This window comes from Procambarus clarkii, chromosome 34 (genome assembly GCF_040958095.1).
Source record: "Procambarus clarkii isolate CNS0578487 chromosome 34, FALCON_Pclarkii_2.0, whole genome shotgun sequence".
Classification (NCBI taxonomy): Eukaryota; Metazoa; Arthropoda; class Malacostraca; order Decapoda; family Cambaridae; genus Procambarus; species Procambarus clarkii.
In genome coordinates, this window is record NC_091183.1 from 39,011,716 (window position 1) to 39,032,674 (window position 20,959).

Consider the following 20,959-nt stretch of genomic DNA (forward strand, 5'->3'; position numbering starts at 1 on the left):
TTTGGAGCGTCACAGCTCGCTACTTTGAACACTTGGGCTGGCAACCGTGCGGCGCGGCGCCTGCGCTCCCGCAGCAGCAGCAGCAGGTCTGAGACGCACGCCAGCCACTCAGGAGGTGCACCACGCTCTCACACCAACACCTGACGTGTATGTGGTGAGTAGGGCAGCTCGCCGGGATGAGTGCCACTTCCGGGGATGGCCATAATGCTGCCACGAGGGAGTGTCACCGCTTGATGCACACAGTAATGACTCTTATTACCTTCCCGGGGAGCCCTGGTCCTGTGGGGCCCGGGTCTCCTCCACCTTCAGTCACCTGTGTACAGGTGACTGAGCCTTTTGGGCTGTCAAGTGTACATTGGAAGCTGTGTGGGGAGTCTGTACATTGGAAACTGTGTGTGGAGTCTGTACATTGGAAGCTGTGTGTGGAGTCTGTACATTGGAAACTGTGTGTGGAGTCTGTACATTGGAAGCTGTGTGTGGAGTCTGTACATTGGAAGCTGTGTGTGGAGTCTGTACATTGGAAGCTGTGTGTGGAGTCTACACCCACCTTACCGCTTCACTTTTTAGTACATTCCATTTGTTTACGACCTTGACACTGAAAATATTTTCTGATGGGAGTCGAGTTTACATGTGTACACTCAGCAAACTCACGGTAGACCATGGGGAATATTGACTAATATCCTAGCATGAGTGAACTACTTACAAAGATCCATGAATGTCTTGCAAATTGGTCTAAAGTCATTAATATTTGATACTGTATACAGTTTGCAGATTTATCTAACAATTTTGTGTTATTATGAAAGTGAAGTACTCTACGTTGTATGATTTTGACAAACTGACTGTGTGATTAGATGCAGCCTGTACAGAATAGGTATACAGTACAAGTACTGTATAAAGAACCACAATGTTCTTACTCTTAAGCAAATAACAGTAATCAACAAAATTTTGTATTAAACCTTAGTAAAGTTGCTAGTTACCAGACATTTAGACATTTAGTTTTTGACATTAACTGGTGCTAAAGAATTATATTTAGTGGAAAACTTGAAGATGAGTTGAAACAGGAAATGTTCAATGGAATGACATTATAATTAATTGTATATGTCATGCTCTTGGAGATGTTCAGAAATAGAGAGCATATTAAGTGAAAGATAATAACAATAATCATGGGTGTCAACAAATTTAGTTATTCATTTATTGTATAAATGTCAGTTTACATGTAATTTGAATAAACATCTGCAGTTAAGGGAACGGAATCCAATTTTCACGAACCTACTCAAACTCTCCTACAGTATTTTGTATAATCTGCATGGCAAATGCATCAACTTTTCCTATTGGATCAACATCGTGACATGAAAAAAAAAAATCCAATTTTTTAATTATTTTCAAAAGTAGTAAAATTTCATCAATTTGTCTTGTATTTATTAGGGTCCAAGAATGGCATATGATGATGATATTCTTTTGTTTTATATAAGTTTGGGAGTATAGTTTACTGTAAAAAAAATCAATATGGCATTCCAACTATGTGCCCAATTTAGACACTAAAAGTTATAAACCCAAAGTTTTTGTGTTTTTGTAAAAAAAAAGTAAAAGTTTCTTTAGAACAAAGAAATTTGCACATACTTGAAAATGGTGAGAATTGATCAGAAACTGATGTTCTGAAGGTGTCTCAAAGTGGAAAATATTGTTCATAGAGAAAAATGAAGATGAAGTTATAGACAATGAATATGGCTGTTGTTCTAATTTATGAATTTTCCTGTAGGCTTTAATAAACATTGCCTGACATTCATACCAGCTTGGTGCCTTCTTTGATAATTACTTACTTGACATTTGTACTAGAATAAGTGAAAGTTGTAGATTAATGTGTTGAAATGAAGTCAAGAAAAAATAACCATACAAAAAAAAAAAAATATATATATATATAGGGATAACAAACCAATATATTTCAATTACTTTATTGCCCATATATATATATATATATATATATAATATATATATATATATATATATATATATATATATATATATATATATATATATATACATATATATATATATACATATATATATATATATATATGGGATAAGACCCTCATCTGGTCCCCATTCAACAAAACAATCTAAAGAGAAAAAGAGAAAAAAAAATTTGCAAGAAAATGGCAACATTTTCTTTGTAACAAAAATTGTAACAAAAATCTGAACCAATTTCCTTTATATTACTCTGAACTATCAGGATAGCATCTAAACTTCAGTCTGATTACATTTTTATGACTAGTTGGAAAACCCACATAAAACAGAGTCAGAAGTTCTGCCACCTTTGGGGGATTCACACGTTGACCAATTTCGTTCCAACTACACATCTAATATAACATAGCAAAACAAGATGCATACTCATTATGTGAGAAATTTGGCCCTCCAGGTGGCACTCAGCAATGCCACCAGCTGTATATCCACTTTGTGGACCCTCCTTACTACTATTGTACTCTTCTTTGTGTGCCAGGTGCTTGCATCTCTTAATCCCTGCATTATTCCTGAGTTTCAGTAAATAGAAGGTGTTATCGTTATATTCAGTACTGGTTGTGGCCCGTCACAGTTTCATTATTTACAAAACTTGTATAAAATCCATTTCTAAACACTGGAAGAAATTTTCATGACGCTGATGCCAAATAACATATTTTTTTAACATATATAACATTTTTTTTATATTGGAGGAATATTTTTGGATTCCCGGGCCCTTAACATTGTGTGTGAGTGGGCCGGTGGTGAAGGAAGTGTATTGTAATGAACTACAGGAGAAGAATGTGTGGATGAACTAAGTAGTGGGTGTGTATGAGGGTGGTACAGTCTAACACAGGCTTTATGACAGCTCATGTTGTAATTGTAAAACCATATACAGTACTGTATATGATTGGGTTAGTTTACATTTGGTAATATTAGGTAAGTTTTAAAAATCTGCTGGTGAACCTTCTTGAGTATGAAACCCAGGGAAGGGGGCTTCAGGGGAATACCCTGAGGGGGTATCTGTTGGCTGAGGCATTGGCATGAGCAAATATTCCAACTCCTAATTAATGTGTTGATTGCATGTTTAGATATGAGTTTTCTTTTTATCTCAGATGCACAAACAAGAATAACAAAGTTATGCTTATGTCTTACCCCAATAAATATCTATACATTGTGTACTGTATAATAAATAAATAAATAGCCACAGGCTAATCTTTCCTTCAGCCGCTTTTCTAGAGGGGCCATAAGCCAAACAGTTGACCATAAAAAACAGCTTTACTCTTGTCTAAGGAAACCTCAGTGAGCCAAACAGGTTTGCTGTCTTTGACAGTGGTAGACCTGTATACCAGACGACTTATATTGTTTCTGATTATTTTCATCTTTGAACTTGCCAGAAATTGCATATTCCATTTTTTTTTTCAGATTGTGTAAAGGTCTCTGCCAACAAAGAAAGGGGAATTTGACGTGCTTTCTTCTTCATTTAGTGAAGCAAACCACAAAATTTGCACCAAAAGAGATTCACTACAAAGTACCATGGCAAAGGAAGGAATGGAAAATTTGCAAGCCAATAAAGGTGCAAGTGGTAAGATAAAAGATGAAGTAAAAGAAGAAAGTAACTTAAAAAATAGGGAATGGGAAGACACAAATGACGATCATGACTCCGAACACGAATCAAGAAAGAGAAAAAGATCATGTGACCTCGATACTGAAGAGGTGAGATTTTTTTGTTTTGTTTTGATTTTTTACCAAAACAGTGTTACCATCTTTTCTTTTCACAATCCCCTCTCCTTCCTTAGATGGCAGTTTGCCAAGGCTAACTGGAACCTTACGCGCTACTCTTTCTGACCTCTGATCTGCCTCTACCCTGAGCCCTCCTCTTATTCCATGATATAGTTTTTTATGTTGCCCTTTGCTCTGTTCCTCGCTAGAATCTACCTCCCAAGGCATGCGGAAATGCGTTCCCTGGTGGAATGCAGACTGTGCTCGGGCTGTCCACTGTAAGGGTGCAGCCTGGAAGAAACACCGTCGCAGACAGACGCCGATTCTTTTGTTTTGTTTCGGAAGGTGAGTGCAGTGGCCCGATGGGCCATCCGTACGGTTTAGCATGAGAGTTGGAGATCTTTCGTTTTCTCCATTACATCTGACACTCCTGTTCCCCTGATCTGGAAGAAAATTTGCAAGATAGCGGGTAAGTTTGTTCCAGATGTCTCGCCAGTCCTTCACCTCCATGGTTCTATTGTGTCAGTCATGACCGAACTTTGTTCACACTTTTCAACTGTTAGCTCCGGTTCTCACCTTTCTCCTTCTTTCCTTACTTGTAAGCCCCTTCTTGAATCTTGTTCTTTAGATTTTCGCACTTGTCTTCAGTTTCCCCTATAACGATCCTTTCTCTCAGAACTCCAGTCTGCCCTGACCCTCTGCGGTTTTACGTCAGGGGGCTCAGATGATATTTAATATGAGATGCTTCGCCATCTCCCTCCATGCATGTTTCAGTGTTTACTGAATGTTTATAACCATGTCTGGGAGTCGTCGTCAGTCTCTGAGGACTGGCTTGAGGTGGTTGTTCTTTCTATTCTGAAACCGGGCTCACTAAGGTCATCCCCTACAGACTTCTGTCCCCATTGCTCTAATGAGTTACATCTGCAAACTCTTTGAACGTATGGCCACTGTCCGTCTGGTGTGGTTCTTGGAACACCATCACCATCTTCCCCTTCTCAATTTGGCTTTTGCAAATGTCGCAGCACAACTGATGTCCTTGTGAACTTTGAGGTCTATATTCGTACTGCCTTTGCTGCAAAGACCTCCGTGGTTGCTGTCCTTTTTGACCTGGAAAAGGCATATGACACCTGGAGATACAGTACCATATTCTTTCCCCGTCGCCGTTCTTTTGGCCTTCGTTGTAATCTCCCTCTCTTCCTCTCTCGTCATTCCTTTCAGGTGAGGCTTAGTACCACTCTCACTGCCTCTTTTCAGCATTACAAAGGTGTACCCCAAGGTAGTGTTCTGAGCACTACTCTTTTCCTGGTTGCCCTCAATGGTTTTCTTTCCTCCCTTCTCTCTGGCATTTTCTCAGATCTCTTGTGTTGATGATCTTACTCTCTGCTGTCAAGGTGATGACTCGCCTTTCCTCCAACGGCGGCTTCAACTTGGAAGTGATGCCGTGTCGTCCTGGGCCATCACTCACGGCTTCAAGTTCCCTACAACTAAGACTTGTGCTATGACTTTTACTCGGAAGCAGGTCGTTCTTTGACCCTCCCCCTGTTGCTTTATGGTAATCCTCTTTTATATAAGGATACCAGTATTCCCCACGTATATTATGGTCTTTATTACTGTATTCCTCCCTCTTTGTTAATATATCAATAGGAAAAGCTCTTATAATAACATGCTATACTTGGTTCCCAAATGTTTGCCCCTCTGGGAAGAAGGAAGCAGGCATCGTATGTGGGCTTCGTTCCTTTGTAACCACCGAGCACTAAGATGTGATATTTCTGGCCATAATTGCATGGTGTCAGTAAAGTACACTATGTTCCCAATATATCAAATGATATGGGAGCTATACCCTGCTCTTAATTACTGTATTGGGATTCAATATTACTGCTGATGGTATATTGTTAGTAATGTTAGTTACTTTGGGCACGTGAAGTATTTTTTCTCAAGGAAAATTATATAACTTTGTTTATGTATACAGTAGTATTCCAAAATCAATAAAACATAATATATTTATTAACAAAAATACATTACAGTAGTTCAGAGTACAATACTGTATATTAAATTTGTTTCACTTTCCTCCATGCTCAAAACTGTTTAGCCTTTTTCTCCTTCTAAAATAGCAAAAGCGTACTGTGTATTATACACGGTATAATTCCAGTATTTACTGTACATTCCAAGTTTATTAGCTATTCTGTTAAGGTCTTAAATGTGCCATGTACATAAGAAAATCTCTGCTGGTGTGATAAACATGGTCTGGTGTTAATTTAAAGTAACAGCTCCAGTCAAGAAGTTATTCATGCTAAACCTCATTGTTTCATTGAATGCAATGTTTCATCTCTGGTCTCATCTCGTGCAGGAATATTTCGAATGAACCAAAACAACATTTTTTTTCATAGTAAATAGCTACAGAAGAAATATTTTACTCGTTGCAGTTCAAGAAACCTTTTGTATCCTTATGTTGTGTGAGTGTTGTTGATGAGGCGGGACTCGGGTTGAAGCTAGGCTACTGATGTCTCCTTCCTGTTTACACAAGATACTGTGTAGTATTTGAGCCCGTGTAAGTGTTTGATTTTTGTGCTAATGATAGTGTGTGAATTTGTGGCTTTAATACATATACATGTAGTTATATTGTAGAAATATAAAACAAAATACAGTAGGTACTGTTATAATATACAATTTTGTTTTTTACTTTTCAAGTCAAAATTGTGAAGGTGTTAATCCCTGTGCACAATGCAAAAATGTTGAGGTTCTGTACACTGTACAATGTAGTATATTCTGTACATTACTCTTATAATCATTCTATCAGCTAATCATTCTTAAGCCTCTGGCTGTACATGTACGAAATTATAGTGGTTGAGATTGTAAATATTGGCCTTGTCTATGGTGTATGACCTCTGTCCATAGCTTTATGATATATTGATTTTACATAAATATGGAGCAGAATACTTTGTTGAGAAGAGAAAACATATACTGTACTTGGCTGGGTTGTCAAGATCCCAAAACCAAGTGCAAGGTGGAAATTGTTTATTTTGATTATGTATTTAATTACACTAGTTTCTCTCTTTTTACAGATGAATATTAGTGAGGAATTGCGTGCAGAGCATGATGGTCGGGAATCCAGCATTGATCTTAGGACCCTTTTTGTTCGCTTTCCAAAATCACTAAGAGTAACTAGTGGTGAACAAGTATTGAATTTGGTGAAGGAAGCAGTTGATGTACGCTTACCTCGAAGTTGTAATCCAAATTATTACTCGTAAGTAGGTAAAAGAAAGAAGAAACTGCTAGTGTTTATAATATATTGTATTTATAATAATTTTACACTGCATATACATTAATTGAATATATCAGTATTGTCACTAATATACTGTATATATTCTATATATTGTGGATTTTGTATATATTTTGCTGATAGCATTTAAAAAAAATTGACTGAATTTATGAGGAATGCTTATATAGTTTAAGGTATGCTCTTGTCAAGGGTGGGAGTGTTTCAGTATCTAGCTAGTGGATTTTTCTTGGGATAATAAACGGCACATCATGACCTCACCTCAAGTGCTGTACGAACTCTGCCTGCTGCTTAGGTCAGGGATTGACTGGCTGAGTGAACAAGTAAAATGTTTAATAAAGTGCAAGGAATCGTTCAAGGATGTAAGGCAGAAGGATATTCAACAGAGGCAGAACAATATCCAGCAATAAAGCTGGAAATTGATCGACAAAAGGAGAACAAGGACCACAGCGAAGGACGACAAACTGACCATCAAAAAGGCGATGGTTGAAACGGTGAATCCCCTCTCAGTTTTACAAGAGGAGAACTTGAACAGGAGCCCTGTAAGTAGGAAACCTGTGTGTCTCGACAAATAAGGTAGGGTGATACTGGTTGTTGGGGATTCGGAGGTGTGCTATTATGCCTATGTATATGACCTGCTCTAGGAACACAAGAAAGTTTTTTTTTCTGGTGACAAGGGTGGGTCACACAGTGGATAGAATGTGAAATAGTCAGGCAATGGGATCAAGAGTATACAGGATAGGCAAAAGATCAAAACTAAACAGCTAAAGATAACACAAGTGGCAAATATCTGCCTACCCTCCCATGTGTATGACAGCCTGACCCTCAGTAAACAAAATGTCAGAGCAACTTGTGGAAGCTGTATAAATATAAAGATCTCAAGAAAGGCATTACGTGTTATGTAAAAACAGTTTTCACTTGTGTACAATTAAGTAATAACAATGATATTAGCAAGGTCATTTTCATAAGGTACTGTATGTAGAAATGACATACCAGTTTAGATCACTTTGACATATCCACTAGTTACCGTGCCTCATATCCGAAAACTGATTTTTATGGGGAACTTGCCAAGTACTAGTATTTATACACAATGAAATAAAAAAGTGATATGTTTATGTTTAGGAAAAAAAGCAATATGATGCCATCATAGAAACCATCACAAATGTGGGAATAGGAACAAAAGGTAGCAATTAATAAAAGTACAAGACCAGAAAAATGAAACTTCAAAACAATATGACTCGCATTGAAAGTGATGTATTTATGTTTCATTGAATGAAGTGTTTTGTAATGAAACAATTCTTTCTGGGGACTCTCAGTGGCTCCCTGTAGGTAGCTACACTGAGATACCAAGTCCTCAAAAGCCTTCTGGAGAACAGAGCCCAAAACCTGACCCCCTCATGAGTGCTGGGAGCATGGGATTCATGATCACCTTTACTGAAGAATTAAACCCCCTAGAAAAGAAATGAAGCAAAATAGACAAGTGCAAGGTTCACAAAAAGTAAACAAACAATGCTTGCTGCAAAGAATCCACCCAGTAGTTAAGTCGTACACCTAGAAACAGCTGACCACCACCAAGTGGCAGCACCATAGAAGCTCCCGGGTTCGCCTCTCAACACTCCTGAGTTTAGAACCCAAGAAAAACCAACCAATGCACTAGGTAGGGAGGAGAGGGTTTAGAGGGCCACTGAGGCCCTTTTTAAGAGAGATATTTAATTACATTTAACACTGGTTTTCTGAAGGGGCTGAATGTTGACTTCGTGCAGATAACTAACCACAGAAAAGAGAAAAATGGACTGAGGGAAGAGGATAGCAAAGATCAAACCCCTGAAGGGGAGATACCTGAAAGGAAAGTACTCGGGACAAGGTTGAAGAGGACCAGGAACACAGACCAGGTAATGAGCTGCCAAGACCCCATGGGATCTTTAAAACGTCTGTGAAATACTTTGAAAAATTACTAGCTGATATTAATGAGTCTTTGGTTGGGCAGTGGAAAATAACATGATGCTTAACAGTGATAACTTCCAAGTATTTAGGCATGGAAAAAATCAGAATTTAAATGAAATGCAGGGTATAAGACGCAGTCAGTTCTACTCAAAGTAAGAAAGTAACATGTAAAGGATTGGGGAATAATGTCTAATGACCTAACATTTACATGCATAACCAAGCAAATGTAGCATGAAATAGAAAAATGATAAGAATAGGTTATGAGAACCTTCATACTGGAAGAGCTGAAATTTACATTGAAATTTACTGGGAGGGTTTTCTTGTTGCAACCAATATGAATAGCTCCACCCAATAAGAATCACACCAGGCCCTTACAAGTCATTGTAAGCTTACCGGAGACCAGAGATCAAAACATGACCTGCGCAGGGAGCTGAGGATACGAGATCACTCGGTCCAAGAAAAGGCCACCAGGAAGTTAGTGAGAAACACTTAAACCCATTACTCATTAAACCTGGAGTAACTAGACAGGAAGTTGCCTTTTACACTCCTCAATCCACTGGCAGTGAAGGTTAGGAATCAGTGAGAAAATCATTGGAGCAGAATAGGGCTCAGTCACTTTCAGGAATTCTTCTGCCTCTTGTGTTATCTGTTTTTAATGTAGTTTATTTACCTGAGGCTAAAGTCTACACTGATACACATTACTGCATCTTGATACCTTCTTGATCTCTGCCAAAATAGGTTCACTGCATAACTCATCTAGACCTGTGGGTCTGTGCATTATGCATGTAAGCAGTTTCTCATTTCTCTCATTCACTTCTACCAATGTTGTTTCTGTGAGTGTCTGATTTGAGTTTCTTTCTTATACTGTACTGTACTTATGATCCTCTAATAGAGTCATACCACCCCTTTCTATATGTTCTGTCAACATAAATGAGTTTGTATCCCTTGATCTGGTACTCGACCAATAGGTCCAGTGAGTCAAAATTCAACCATGTTTTAGTGAGTGCCATTATGTCTAACTTTAGTACACACCAGTGCTCTTGAGGTTATCCTTCTTGTTCCTCACACTTTTGGACTTAGTCAAAGGTAAAGTATACTATACTATACTTTTGAATATGTGTATAATCTTTGCATATTTGTCATTTTTGCAGTCATTGCTTATTGGAATTTGAATCTGAAGACATGACAGAGCGTATGAAAGAAAAAATTTCCAAAATGAAGGTACAAGAACATTCATATTATGTTGACTATGTTGGAAAGAAGTCTGACTTCTGCAGCTCAAGGGTTCCTAAACCAATGAATCCTTGCAAGTGAGTTTTTATATATATTATATATACTGTTAATAATTATACAGTGTATGTATTATATGTACTGTAATTATTATTATTATTATTATTATTATTATTTGTCTTTTTCTTGACGTTAAACTTTAAAACATATAATGGTAGAAGAAAAGTTTCTGCTGACAGTATAATTGGGCCAAACATTTTGCTCGCACATCTTAACCTCAGGAGTTGCTCTCAGCAATCCATGTTTAAGTTGCATCATTTGTTCTAGAAATTCATCACAAATTATTATTTTTAATTTTCTCAGAATTACCTTTCTGGGAGAGAATCACTGAAACAATACAACAGCAGCAGAATTAAGCAATAAAATTCTTCTGTTATGCTGGCATATACTGTAGATTACTTCAAGTATCTTGTATTAAGAGTAATTTCAATGTGGGGTTTTAAAGTAATGATTTGCATAAATTATGTTAAAAATTCAGTCTGTGGCTTAGAATTGGGAGTATCTTGTATACAGTCAAATACAGTATTCCACATAGGTGACCATTATGTTTTGATAAGCTAATAATGATGGCCTCCTCCATCCAAGTTCATTATCATAATTTATATACTGTACACAGTTTAATGGTTTCCAATTTTTCCATAGTTGGGGACAGGAATCCTGTTAGGTATTATAGATAAATATATATAGTATATATTTACAGATTGTATGTTGGAGGTGTGCACATGGAAACCACACGTCTTGATCTTAAGAATGTATTTCCAACGGCAATGGCAATTGAATATGGAAAAAAACAAAAAAACGGAACAACGAGGTAAGGTAAAATCCTTTAATAGTTTAGTAGGCAAGAGATTTTGTTTCCTTTGTCTGAATATTAGAGGGGGCTTACCTTTTGCTGTTTATTCAAGGTGAATTATGGGGGTTCTCCTTGAATGTCCGATGCTTGTACTGTAGGGCTTCTTAGTTGCTTGCTCAGACTCCTGCCTTTAAATTGTATTTTTAAGGGTATTGTGTTGAAGGCAATTCCAGAGAAATATTTGTGAAGCATTTTTCTTGAAATTCTTAAGTGTTGACATTTGGCCATCCTCTGGAATAGGATGGGTGTTTTCCCCACAAAATAATGGCTTTGCAGACATTTAATTTTTCATACTGTTACTAATATTTTTGACATTATACTGATGAAATAGTTGAAGATCATGATAATAAGGTCTTTACATATTGGCAAAAAAGTGATTTAAGCTTGGATAAAAATGGCCTGCAAGCCACTGCAAGCAACAGACTTTACCAGTCAAGTTATCACCAGACAAGGGTCATGCTTGATGAGTTGGACTTTCCAATTCATCTACAGTTAAACTTATGTACTGGTATATATGTATGTTTACAGAAACTCGGGTGGGAATTTTTTGTATGATTAAGAAGAGATCTGTTAAACTACACGTTCCACAAATTACGTATTGGTATATCTTGTTCATATGATATAGGCATATATTGCCCATATTTGTTGAACCCCTAACCCCTGCACTGAATGCTTAAACTCTCATTGTCTCATATCTTTGATCTGCACTTAAAAAAAATGTTCTATAATTTAGTATGCATGTATTTGGGTTGTTAATATATGGTACACATATAGAGTATACTATAAATGTGTACATTTATACTATAATATAGTATAACAACATTCAGAGTATGATTTGAATTATCTAATTTACATTTATAATGTATATACTTTCAGATTTGCTTTCATAACGTACAAAAAGGAGGAAGACGCCTTAAAAGTGTTCGAGTCGTCCAAAAATCTAAAAATCAATGGGAAGGAAGTAACAGTTATGTTTGCCAAAGGAAAGAAAACTACTGGAAAAATGAGGGGGTTAATCAAGGAAAACAATTAAAGGTAAGATATGGGGTGTGTGTGAGACAGTAGTTTACTATTTGCTGCTTTTTCCCCATCTGTTCCTTGACATTCCTTGATTTAAATATCTTTTAAAAAGAGTTGGTACTAAACAGTCTTCCCAACTTGGTGCCGTCTTTTTATAATTACTTACTGTACTTAAAGCTCTTGCCAACCCCTAGAAAATTATCCATGTTCAGTATATCATATTGTATGATAAAATACCCTAAATTTTAAAATAATATGTATTTTATGTATTATGTAAAATAATATGTATTTTAAAATAAAATACTAAACTTATTCCATAAAAAAAAAAAGCATCACTCGCTGCCATAGATTGACTACTACAAAGAACTTATCTGTTTAGGTATTAAGTTGGAGAAAAACCTGTTACTGACAGAGCAAATTGTATTAAACATTAAAATCAGAGAACATGGAAATAAACCATCCACCAAAAGATGAAATCAAAATGTGTGTAGAAAATTGGAGGTAATGAGAACATTACAAAATATTAATGAACATGAACAAATATTAAGTTTTAGAAAAAATTTAAATTGCCATAGAAATACCATATTGGCCAAAATTGTATTATTATTAACCCCTTTCACTCTTATTTGATAAGATGGCATCAAATGGTAAACCAATTGGGAGGAGTGCATTCTGAGTCTGCACACAGATAAATAAACTGTGTGCAGCTTTAGAGATACAATATATGAATTTGTAACTCAAATTCTGAGAGTGCTGTGATTAGTTCAGCAATGTGAATATCTCAAGCATGAATGAGTGCCCTTTGGCAGTGCACATTTTACAAGCATTTGCAAAGGCAAATTCTCTCTACAAACACAGTTGAACTAATTTTGCAGTTTTATCATTTTCCCTTTATCATGTATAAATATATCTACTGTATCCCTTTGTTTAAAATGTGTATGAGTATTTACTTTCATGGCAAGTATCTTTTAATCTATAACCATTGTCATTTATTCCTGCCACACTATTTCCTTCCATTATGTCACACTGAGGACCAAGTGCTACTTCTGTTATCACATGCTGCATAATGTAATCACAGTAATCACAAATGCCACCTTTATTCTTTCTAACAGAAATTTCATGCACAAGTACCTTTAACGGCAGCATAACATGTTATTCACTACCCCCCATGCCACTCATTATTTTATAACAGCCATTCACCTTCCCTTCTCTCATTTTCTTTACTCATGTTCTTATAACATTTACTCCATTCCATGTTTCATTATCATTTCCTTTTAGCTTTGTCTCATTTAAACGGCACAAAAAACTTTCTTTACTCAAACTTTCACAACTTCTGTTTTCTTATGTTTTTCTTTTATACATAGCAGTTGCTATCTATGTAATAGTTCTTAGTCTCATTAATTATATTTTGTAAATTTGTACAATAAATTGTATTTAGATTCCTCAACACCAGTTTGTATTCTTTTATTTCCTTTCTATTTTTTCACTTACGTTTTGCTAAAGTGCATATTTTTTTTTTTTTTTTTTTTTACAGACAACCCAGATGTAGTTGAAGATGGTAAGGGTAAGGCAAGCAAGAATAGGAAGAAGGTGAAGTTGATGAGACTAGTGAAACTGATAAATGCAGACAGTGAAGGTGATGGCAGCAAGGAATATGAGAAAGATAATCCCAATGAGTATGAGTGATGTAAAGATTATAAGGAGATCTTGTCCAAGAATTTTGTATTTTCGGATAAATTACTTGACCATTACTATGTACAAGATACTGTATAGATTTGAATGTGTGTGTGTAATTGAAGATAAATTGTATAGTACAAGTAAAATGAATAATAAATTTGATATTTTCAGTCAAGCCTTCATTCACTTCAGTTTTGCTGTGGAATGGATGATAAGATGTCTTACTCGTCTTCAAAATTCTTGGTTTGAAGAAATGCATGTGGTCATGTTCCTTGTTTGCTTATCACCAAGTGTCTACTGTATGAGCTGAAGACTTACATGTCTACTTAAATGTGAAAGAACTGAATGACAAACATAGCAGCATTGAAAATGTCTTTACAAAAATGAATGAGAAAAATGAAATTGTAAAATTTATTTTACAAAGAAGTGTAAATACTGTATGGGCCATTGTCAGATGATGGAGGCTGTTAAACAACATATTTTGGCAAAATTAAGCCTACATTAAAATAATGACAATTTGTGATAATATAATACAATACTGTAGCAAATAAGAGGCTCATTCAAAATGAACAAAAGGGTTATAAAAATAAGGATTATGAGGATTGTCAAGTTGTTATACATGCCAGATTTTAAAAAGTTGCTACATTTAAAATTTTATGGCTATACTATATGTTGACTTTTATTCGTTAGAAAATATTATTTGACAGTACAGGGGATTCTCGTCTTATGAACGGTCTCAAAATCTCCATTTTAACATTACCATGCAGTTGCCTTGCACTGGTTCTGAAGATCAATGTATCCCATGGCCTGGTCCTTGACCAGGCCTTCTGGTTGGTGGTGTGGTCATCTAGGCTATTAGATGCAGCTGCTTGCAGCCTAACTTGTAAATCACAGCCTGGTTAATCAGGTATCCTTTGGTAGTACAGTATTTGTCAGGTTCTCTTTTGAACAGCGTGAGGTCAGCCAGTTATTCCCCTTGCATTTAAAGGGAAAGTGTTGAAAAGTCTAGGACCCTTGATGTAAATAGAATTCTCTGTCAGTGTATGTGCTACTAAACAAACCATTTATGAAGTCAACACATGAGGGACAGTGCTTATAATGCACTAAGTTCATTAATGGATGATGGGATGAAGAAAAGAGTGTTTTTCACAAGTGCCTATCCATCATCACATTTTACCCTCCTCTTAGTAATTACACCACATTTTTCTTCAAAAATAATCAAATCAGAAAAGGATAGTTCCATGACAAAAGGTAAACAAAAAGCAGTGTCTCTTATATTTGTCCCAGAATTTTGGCCTTGTGTTGATTTTGATGGTCCAGGAACACTTCCCCTTCACTTAAAACATTGCACCTATCCTATGAGAAATTTGATTTTCAGTTTTCACAACACATCCCATTTGTAAGTTGGGGGCTTCCTGTATACCAAAATGGTAATGAAAGAGTGAAATGACTACATTGGGTAGTTTGGTTATCGACATTTGTCTTGCAATATCTAACATATTACTTTATTTAAATCTTAATACTACTGTACTGTGTTGATGAAATAATGGATTAAAATTGTCTAGTTCAGAAAACAAAATTTGAAATTTTTGCATTGAATGTGAAGACTTCATTTTGATGAATCTGTGATAATACATTACACATTTTTTTTTTTACATGCTTAGACATTGTTACACTGTATCAGATAATGTAAAGGACATACTGTACAGTAGTACAACATTAGTGTTAATATTATTGTGTTGGAAAAGTAGTGGTGGTGATATTCACCTGAAGGAAAAAGACTTTAATTCACTGTTATGTGACTTGATCTACTTTAAATGTCTACATAAATGAAGTCTTGCCCAAGGAACCTCAGAGGAACTTTCTTTGTGTGGTGCTCGTGGGTTTTGTTACAGCAATTTAGGCTGCATTGTGGGTCTTTGTTGTACTGTACTAAAGAAAGTTTAAGGTTCCAAAAATGTATAAGATAATGCGTGATGTGCTTGTATGTTATCTGAATCTGGAGTACTGTAATCCTAATGGTGAAATTTTATTGAATTCCTGGTTCACTTTTTTTTTTTTTAGTCCTCATGTTCAATTCCCATAACATATGAATAAATGAGTGTATAGTTTAGATGAACTATTATGTGGAATATATAATGGTGGATTTTAGATCCTAATCCATTTTTTTTTAATATTTTTTGGATGCAGAAGTTTAAGTTAAAGTTCAGCTTTCTTCTGTGAGCGCCGTGCAACTGACTTATGTCATGAATATGAATTCATTATCAGGATAATATTAATTTGAACATGTGTAGTTAACTGTAGTAAGTCATGCTATTAATAACATCTGATATTATTGGTTCTCATCCATATGTGGACTGTTTGTTAAACTTTAACATCCTGACATTATTTTGTGCATATTAATAGTAAGTACTGTACTGTATTAACCTAACCACATAAGATAGGCATATATCCATGTAACAAATTGTTTTCATACAGCTCTTATATTAAAAAGCCAATATACTTAGCATCTGTATGTTCAATTGTCAACATACCAAATACATTTGACAGTCTATTGTGGCCATTATTGACCATTAATATATAGGTGTACACATTTTATTGAGGATAGTTTTAATTAACTGGTTTGGATCATTGTTAGTAAAAACAAAGCTAAGACAGCTGCAAAAAAAGTATTAATTTGTAGGTGTTGGGCAAGGAATGGGGAGGAAGCAGAGTGCTTCAGTTCTTTGATGAGTCAAAGGGCAATTTTGGAATCTTACGATGCTCCTTTTCTTGAATAAACCGAGGCGGGAGACAAAAACTTGTACCGGCAGCAGTCCTGACTTTTTTCTCAGTTTATGGAGACTTGTATTTCTTCACATGAAAGTTATGTCTGCTAAGGAGCCACAGCTCCTGGGAGGAAAAATGTTTCTTTAGTGGGGATTGGTATAAAAATTTGAATTTTAGTGCAGCCCAACTGAAATCAAGCTTCTTGTCTTGCTGGCTGGTCTAGCAGACATTAAGGAATCAGCAGTCTTATCAGTTCCTGCAGTCCATCAAACTTAAATTTGGACTTGGGTATGCTATCCCCCCAGGGTTTTACATTGTGTCCCCTCGTTGTGGTGGGTGGGGCTGTATGGACATGGGAAGCCTTGTTCATGTTTTGCATTACTAAGATTAACTTTATTTGTTTATTTATGTTTTTATTTATTTATTTATATATTCAAGAGCTCTTACATTCTTGTACAAGGCAGAACTGATTTTTATTCCCTGAGGGTTATGTAGTGAGCAACCAGAACCAACACACTACCTGTACTGGTAGTCCCACTACAGTAATTACCTAAGTGTAGTTACAGGATGAGAGCTACGCTCGTGGTGTCCCGTCTTCCCAGCACTCTTTGTCATATAACGCTTTGAAACTACTGACGGTCTTGGCCTCCACCACCTTCTCACTTAACTTGTTCCAACCGTCTACCACTCTATTTGCGAAGGTGAATTTTCTTATATTTCTTCGGCATCTGTGTTTAGCTAGTTTAAATCTATGACCTCTTGTTCTTGAAGTTCCAGGTCTCAGGAAGTCTTCCCTGTCGATTTTGTCAATTCCTGTTACTATTTTGTATGTAGTGATCATATCACCTCTTTTTCTTCTGTCTTCTAGTTTTGGCATATTTAATGCTTCTAACCTCTCCTCGTAGCTCTTGCCCTTCAGTTCTGGGAGCCACTTAGTAGCATGTCTTTGCACCTTTTCCAGTTTGTTGATGTGCTTCTTAAGATATGGGCACCACACAACAGCTGCATATTCTAGCTTTGGCCTAACAAAAGTCATGAACAATTTCTTTAGTATATCGCCATCCATGTATTTAAATGCAATTCTGAAGTTAGAAAGCATAGCATAGGCTCCTTGCACAATATTCTTTATGTGGTCCTCAGGTGATAGTTTTCTATCTAGAACCACTCCTAGATCTCTTTCTTTATCAGAATTCTTTAAAGATTTCTCACATAATATATAGGTTGTGTGGGGTCTATGTTCTCCTATTCCACATTCCATAACATGACATTTATTAACATTAAATTCCATTTGCCAAGTGGTGCTCCATATACTTATTTTGTCCAGGTCTTTTTGAAGGGCATGACAGTCATCTAAATTTCTTATCCTTCCTATTATCTTAGCATCATCAGCAAACATGTTCATATAATTCTGTATACCAACTGGTAGATCATTTATGTACACAATAAACATCACTGGTGCAAGAACTGAACCCTGTGGTACTCCACTTGTGACATTTCTCCATTCTGATACATTGCCTCTGATTACTGCCCTCATTTTTCTATCAGTCAGAAAATTTTTCATCCATGATAGAAGCTTACCTGTCACCCCTCCAATATGTTCCAGTTTCCAGAACAACCTCTTATGTGGAACTCTGTCGAAAGCCTTTTTTAGGTCCAGATAGATGCAGTCAACCCAACCATCTCTTTCCTGTAATATCTCTGTGGCTCGATCATAGAAACTGAGTAAATTCGATACACAGGATCTTCCAGATCGAAAACCATACTGTCTGTCTGATATTATATCATTTCTCTCTAGGTGTTCTACCCATTTAGTTTTGATTAGTTTTTCCAATACTTTCACTATTACACTTGTCAATGATACAGGTCTATAATTGAGGGGGTCTTCCCTGCTGCCACTTTTGTAGATTGGAACTATGTTAGCCTGTTTCCACCCGTCTGCTACGATTCCTGTACACAGGGATGCCTGAAAGATCAGGTGAAGTGGAATGCTGAGCTCAGATGCACATTCTCTCAGAACCCATGGTGAAACGCCATCTGGGCCAGCTGCTTTGTTCTTACCGAGCTCCTTGAGCTCGGTAAGAACAAAGCCTCATACCAGTGCAACTGGTATGAGGCTAAGTCGTAACCCTGCATCTGGTTGAGCCACATTGGGTGACAGTTGCAAACCAATTTCTTCCCAGTCATTCAACTCTCATTCATATTCTTGATTGTAATGCTGATAATTCCTCTTGACTAATTCCAATATTTTTCCCAATCCCTCGTTGAAATTTTAATCTGCATCTCCTTCGGCAGCAACAAAAATAAAACACATGAAGTAAATCAATCTTGTCTTTCCAAGTCAAACCTTTTATACCCCCTCAAAGCAGGGAAGTTGTAAGGTCCAGGACGGACCGAAACTTTTCTCGGACCGAAAAAGAGATCGTCGTTTCTTCAATTTCCAGTGGTTTGGTCAACATTTTTCAGCTACGTTGTTGTGACTCATCATCTGCACTGTACTTTAAGTTAATTTCTCAGACCCCTAAAGATTGACAAAACATTTTGATCTTGACCTCTCGAATTGAACTCCTCAAATTGGTTGGTTTGCTCAATTTAATCAGCAACATACATGTACATGTGTTATACAAGTCCAATCCATAATGGAACAGAGAGCCACACCTCACTGTCAGAACTGCATTGCTCAACGGTCACTCATCTAGCAGAATGTCCTGAATTTCAGGATGATCAGAAATTTTTCTTTTCTACTGGTCTCTTCACTACCTGTTCCTAGATGAAATATTTAGTGAATCTGATTAATGCCGTTTTTGTATTTGCATTTTGAATAATATGTAGGATTTCTTGAATATTGCGACATACTGATACAAAGTACAGCCATTCTTCTTTAGCTCTTTCTTTGGATTGTTACAAGAGTTCGATGCAATGAACAGGCCAAATGCCTTATCCAAATTCTGCAGAATGATGACACCATCATTAAAGTCACAAAATGATTTGATTATATTCATAGGCACCATCCTCATGTCTTAAGGTTAGACATTCAAAATACTACCAGGATGAAATTAAGGCCTTCATAGAAGATCCAGGGCCATCCTGTTCCGTCTGTGGATCCCTATACCCGGGTCCCGTATGGTAAACGATCAAAGAGCCTGACTATTAACTGCCATTTTTAACAGAGGTGGTGTTCTACTCAGATTTTTGCTATTTATAACTTTTTACAATTTATTTATACGGTTTTGTTAAGTATTTCTCTCGGTCCCACATTAATGTTATATCTGTTAAAAATATAGTACAGTATACACATTTGCTCCATCAGCAGTCAGTCGGATCATGCCAAAATTGACTACCAAGCCGTGCTGAGTTCCTGAATGTACTTGGGTGCCAGTCACCTGGTTTACTTCAAATCTTGTGACACTATAACAAGCTGTTCATTGTTCAGTTGGAATTTATATACTTCCAATCTAGAAGCAAAGAAAACACAAATTGCAAGGTCTTTTCTCTCCCCTGTTTCATGCTTAGCATAGATGAAAATGCTAAATTAAAAAATTATCATAGCTGATTATGATACCTATGAGCTATAACTATATCAAAAGCTTTCAGGCAGTTTTGAAAGATACTGTCTACCCATCATTCTCTTGTTTTATAATAATGTCATAAGAATCGCTCAAGTTTTTTAATTATGATTTTCCCTCTGAAGACGAGTTGTGTCTCTAATAAAATTTACTCTTCCCAAATGTTCCTTTTTCTGATTTCTGATTTCTTCCCAATCCTTTTTCTGATGAGTTTTTTCTATCTTGCATGGAATGCATGTTAATGACACTTGTCTATAGTTTATTGCTTCATGTCTACATACCCTTATCAGGGCTGCTCTACTGCTAATTAATCCAGTAGGCATAAGATCTCATGTGACATCATTCTGAGGTCTTTATGGGATCAAGCAGTTATACAATATAATTTTTACTCCCTGTACACCTGAAAAATCTGATTTGGCACCCCGATCATGCATAAGTCATAGATTTTATCATAGCCTCCAAAACATAAACCGAATAATATTAGGTTGATCATGAGTTCATCCGTGCACAGAGACAGAGTTTGAAAAACAATTAAATTGTTTGTTTATAAAGATGTCTGAATGGATGGTGGCCGCACCTTTCCCTTTCACTTTTAATTCTTTTTTTCTTAATTCCTTTCCTTTCTACTTTTAGATCATCTATCTTTTCATACTCTTCCTCCTTCTTATTTCTTCCTCCGCTGTGTTCTCATGCACTCCTCTACCTCTTTTTTTCTCATTCTCTATAACATCCTGATTTATTATACCATGATCGGGAGGTGAGGCTGTCAATAGCCGCACCTCCCGCAGCCTGTCAACAGCCGCACCTCCCGCAGCCTGCCAGCAGCCGCATCTCTCGCAGCCTGCCAGC

General features: G+C 36.5%; 1 protein-coding gene across 3 annotated transcripts; it reads left to right on the forward strand.

Moving 5' to 3' along the window:
* Positions 1–16,332, forward strand: Pof (Painting of fourth). Of its 3 annotated transcripts, none has more exons than XM_045748385.2 (7): positions 1–154; positions 3,421–3,711; positions 6,780–6,961; positions 10,090–10,248; positions 10,929–11,039; positions 11,958–12,116; positions 13,636–16,332. In XM_045748385.2, the coding sequence occupies exons 2-6, from the start codon at positions 3,532–3,534 to the stop codon at positions 12,112–12,114; spliced, it is 789 nt and encodes a 262-aa protein (XP_045604341.1). In that variant the 5' UTR covers positions 1–154; positions 3,421–3,531; the 3' UTR covers positions 12,115–12,116; positions 13,636–16,332. The 3 variants fall into 3 exon arrangements, with proteins under 3 accessions (XP_045604341.1, XP_045604340.1, XP_045604342.1); XM_045748384.1 differs by having other exon boundaries at positions 89–242; XM_045748386.2 differs by lacking the exon at positions 1–154 and adding an exon at positions 304–323.
* The last annotated feature ends 4,627 nt before the right edge of the window (positions 16,333–20,959 follow it).

Bases quoted from the DNA above. Each gene is read 5' to 3' on its own strand.
- Pof (XM_045748385.2), top strand. From the start codon at position 3,532: ATGGCAAAGGAAGGAATGGAAAATTTGCAAGCCAATAAAGGTGCAAGT. The intron at 3,712-6,779 runs GTGAGATTTTTT...CTCTTTTTACAG, and splicing joins GTGACCTCGATACTGAAGAG to ATGAATATTAGTGAGGAATT. The intron at 11,040-11,957 runs GTAAGGTAAAAT...ATATACTTTCAG, and splicing joins CAAAAAAACGGAACAACGAG to ATTTGCTTTCATAACGTACA.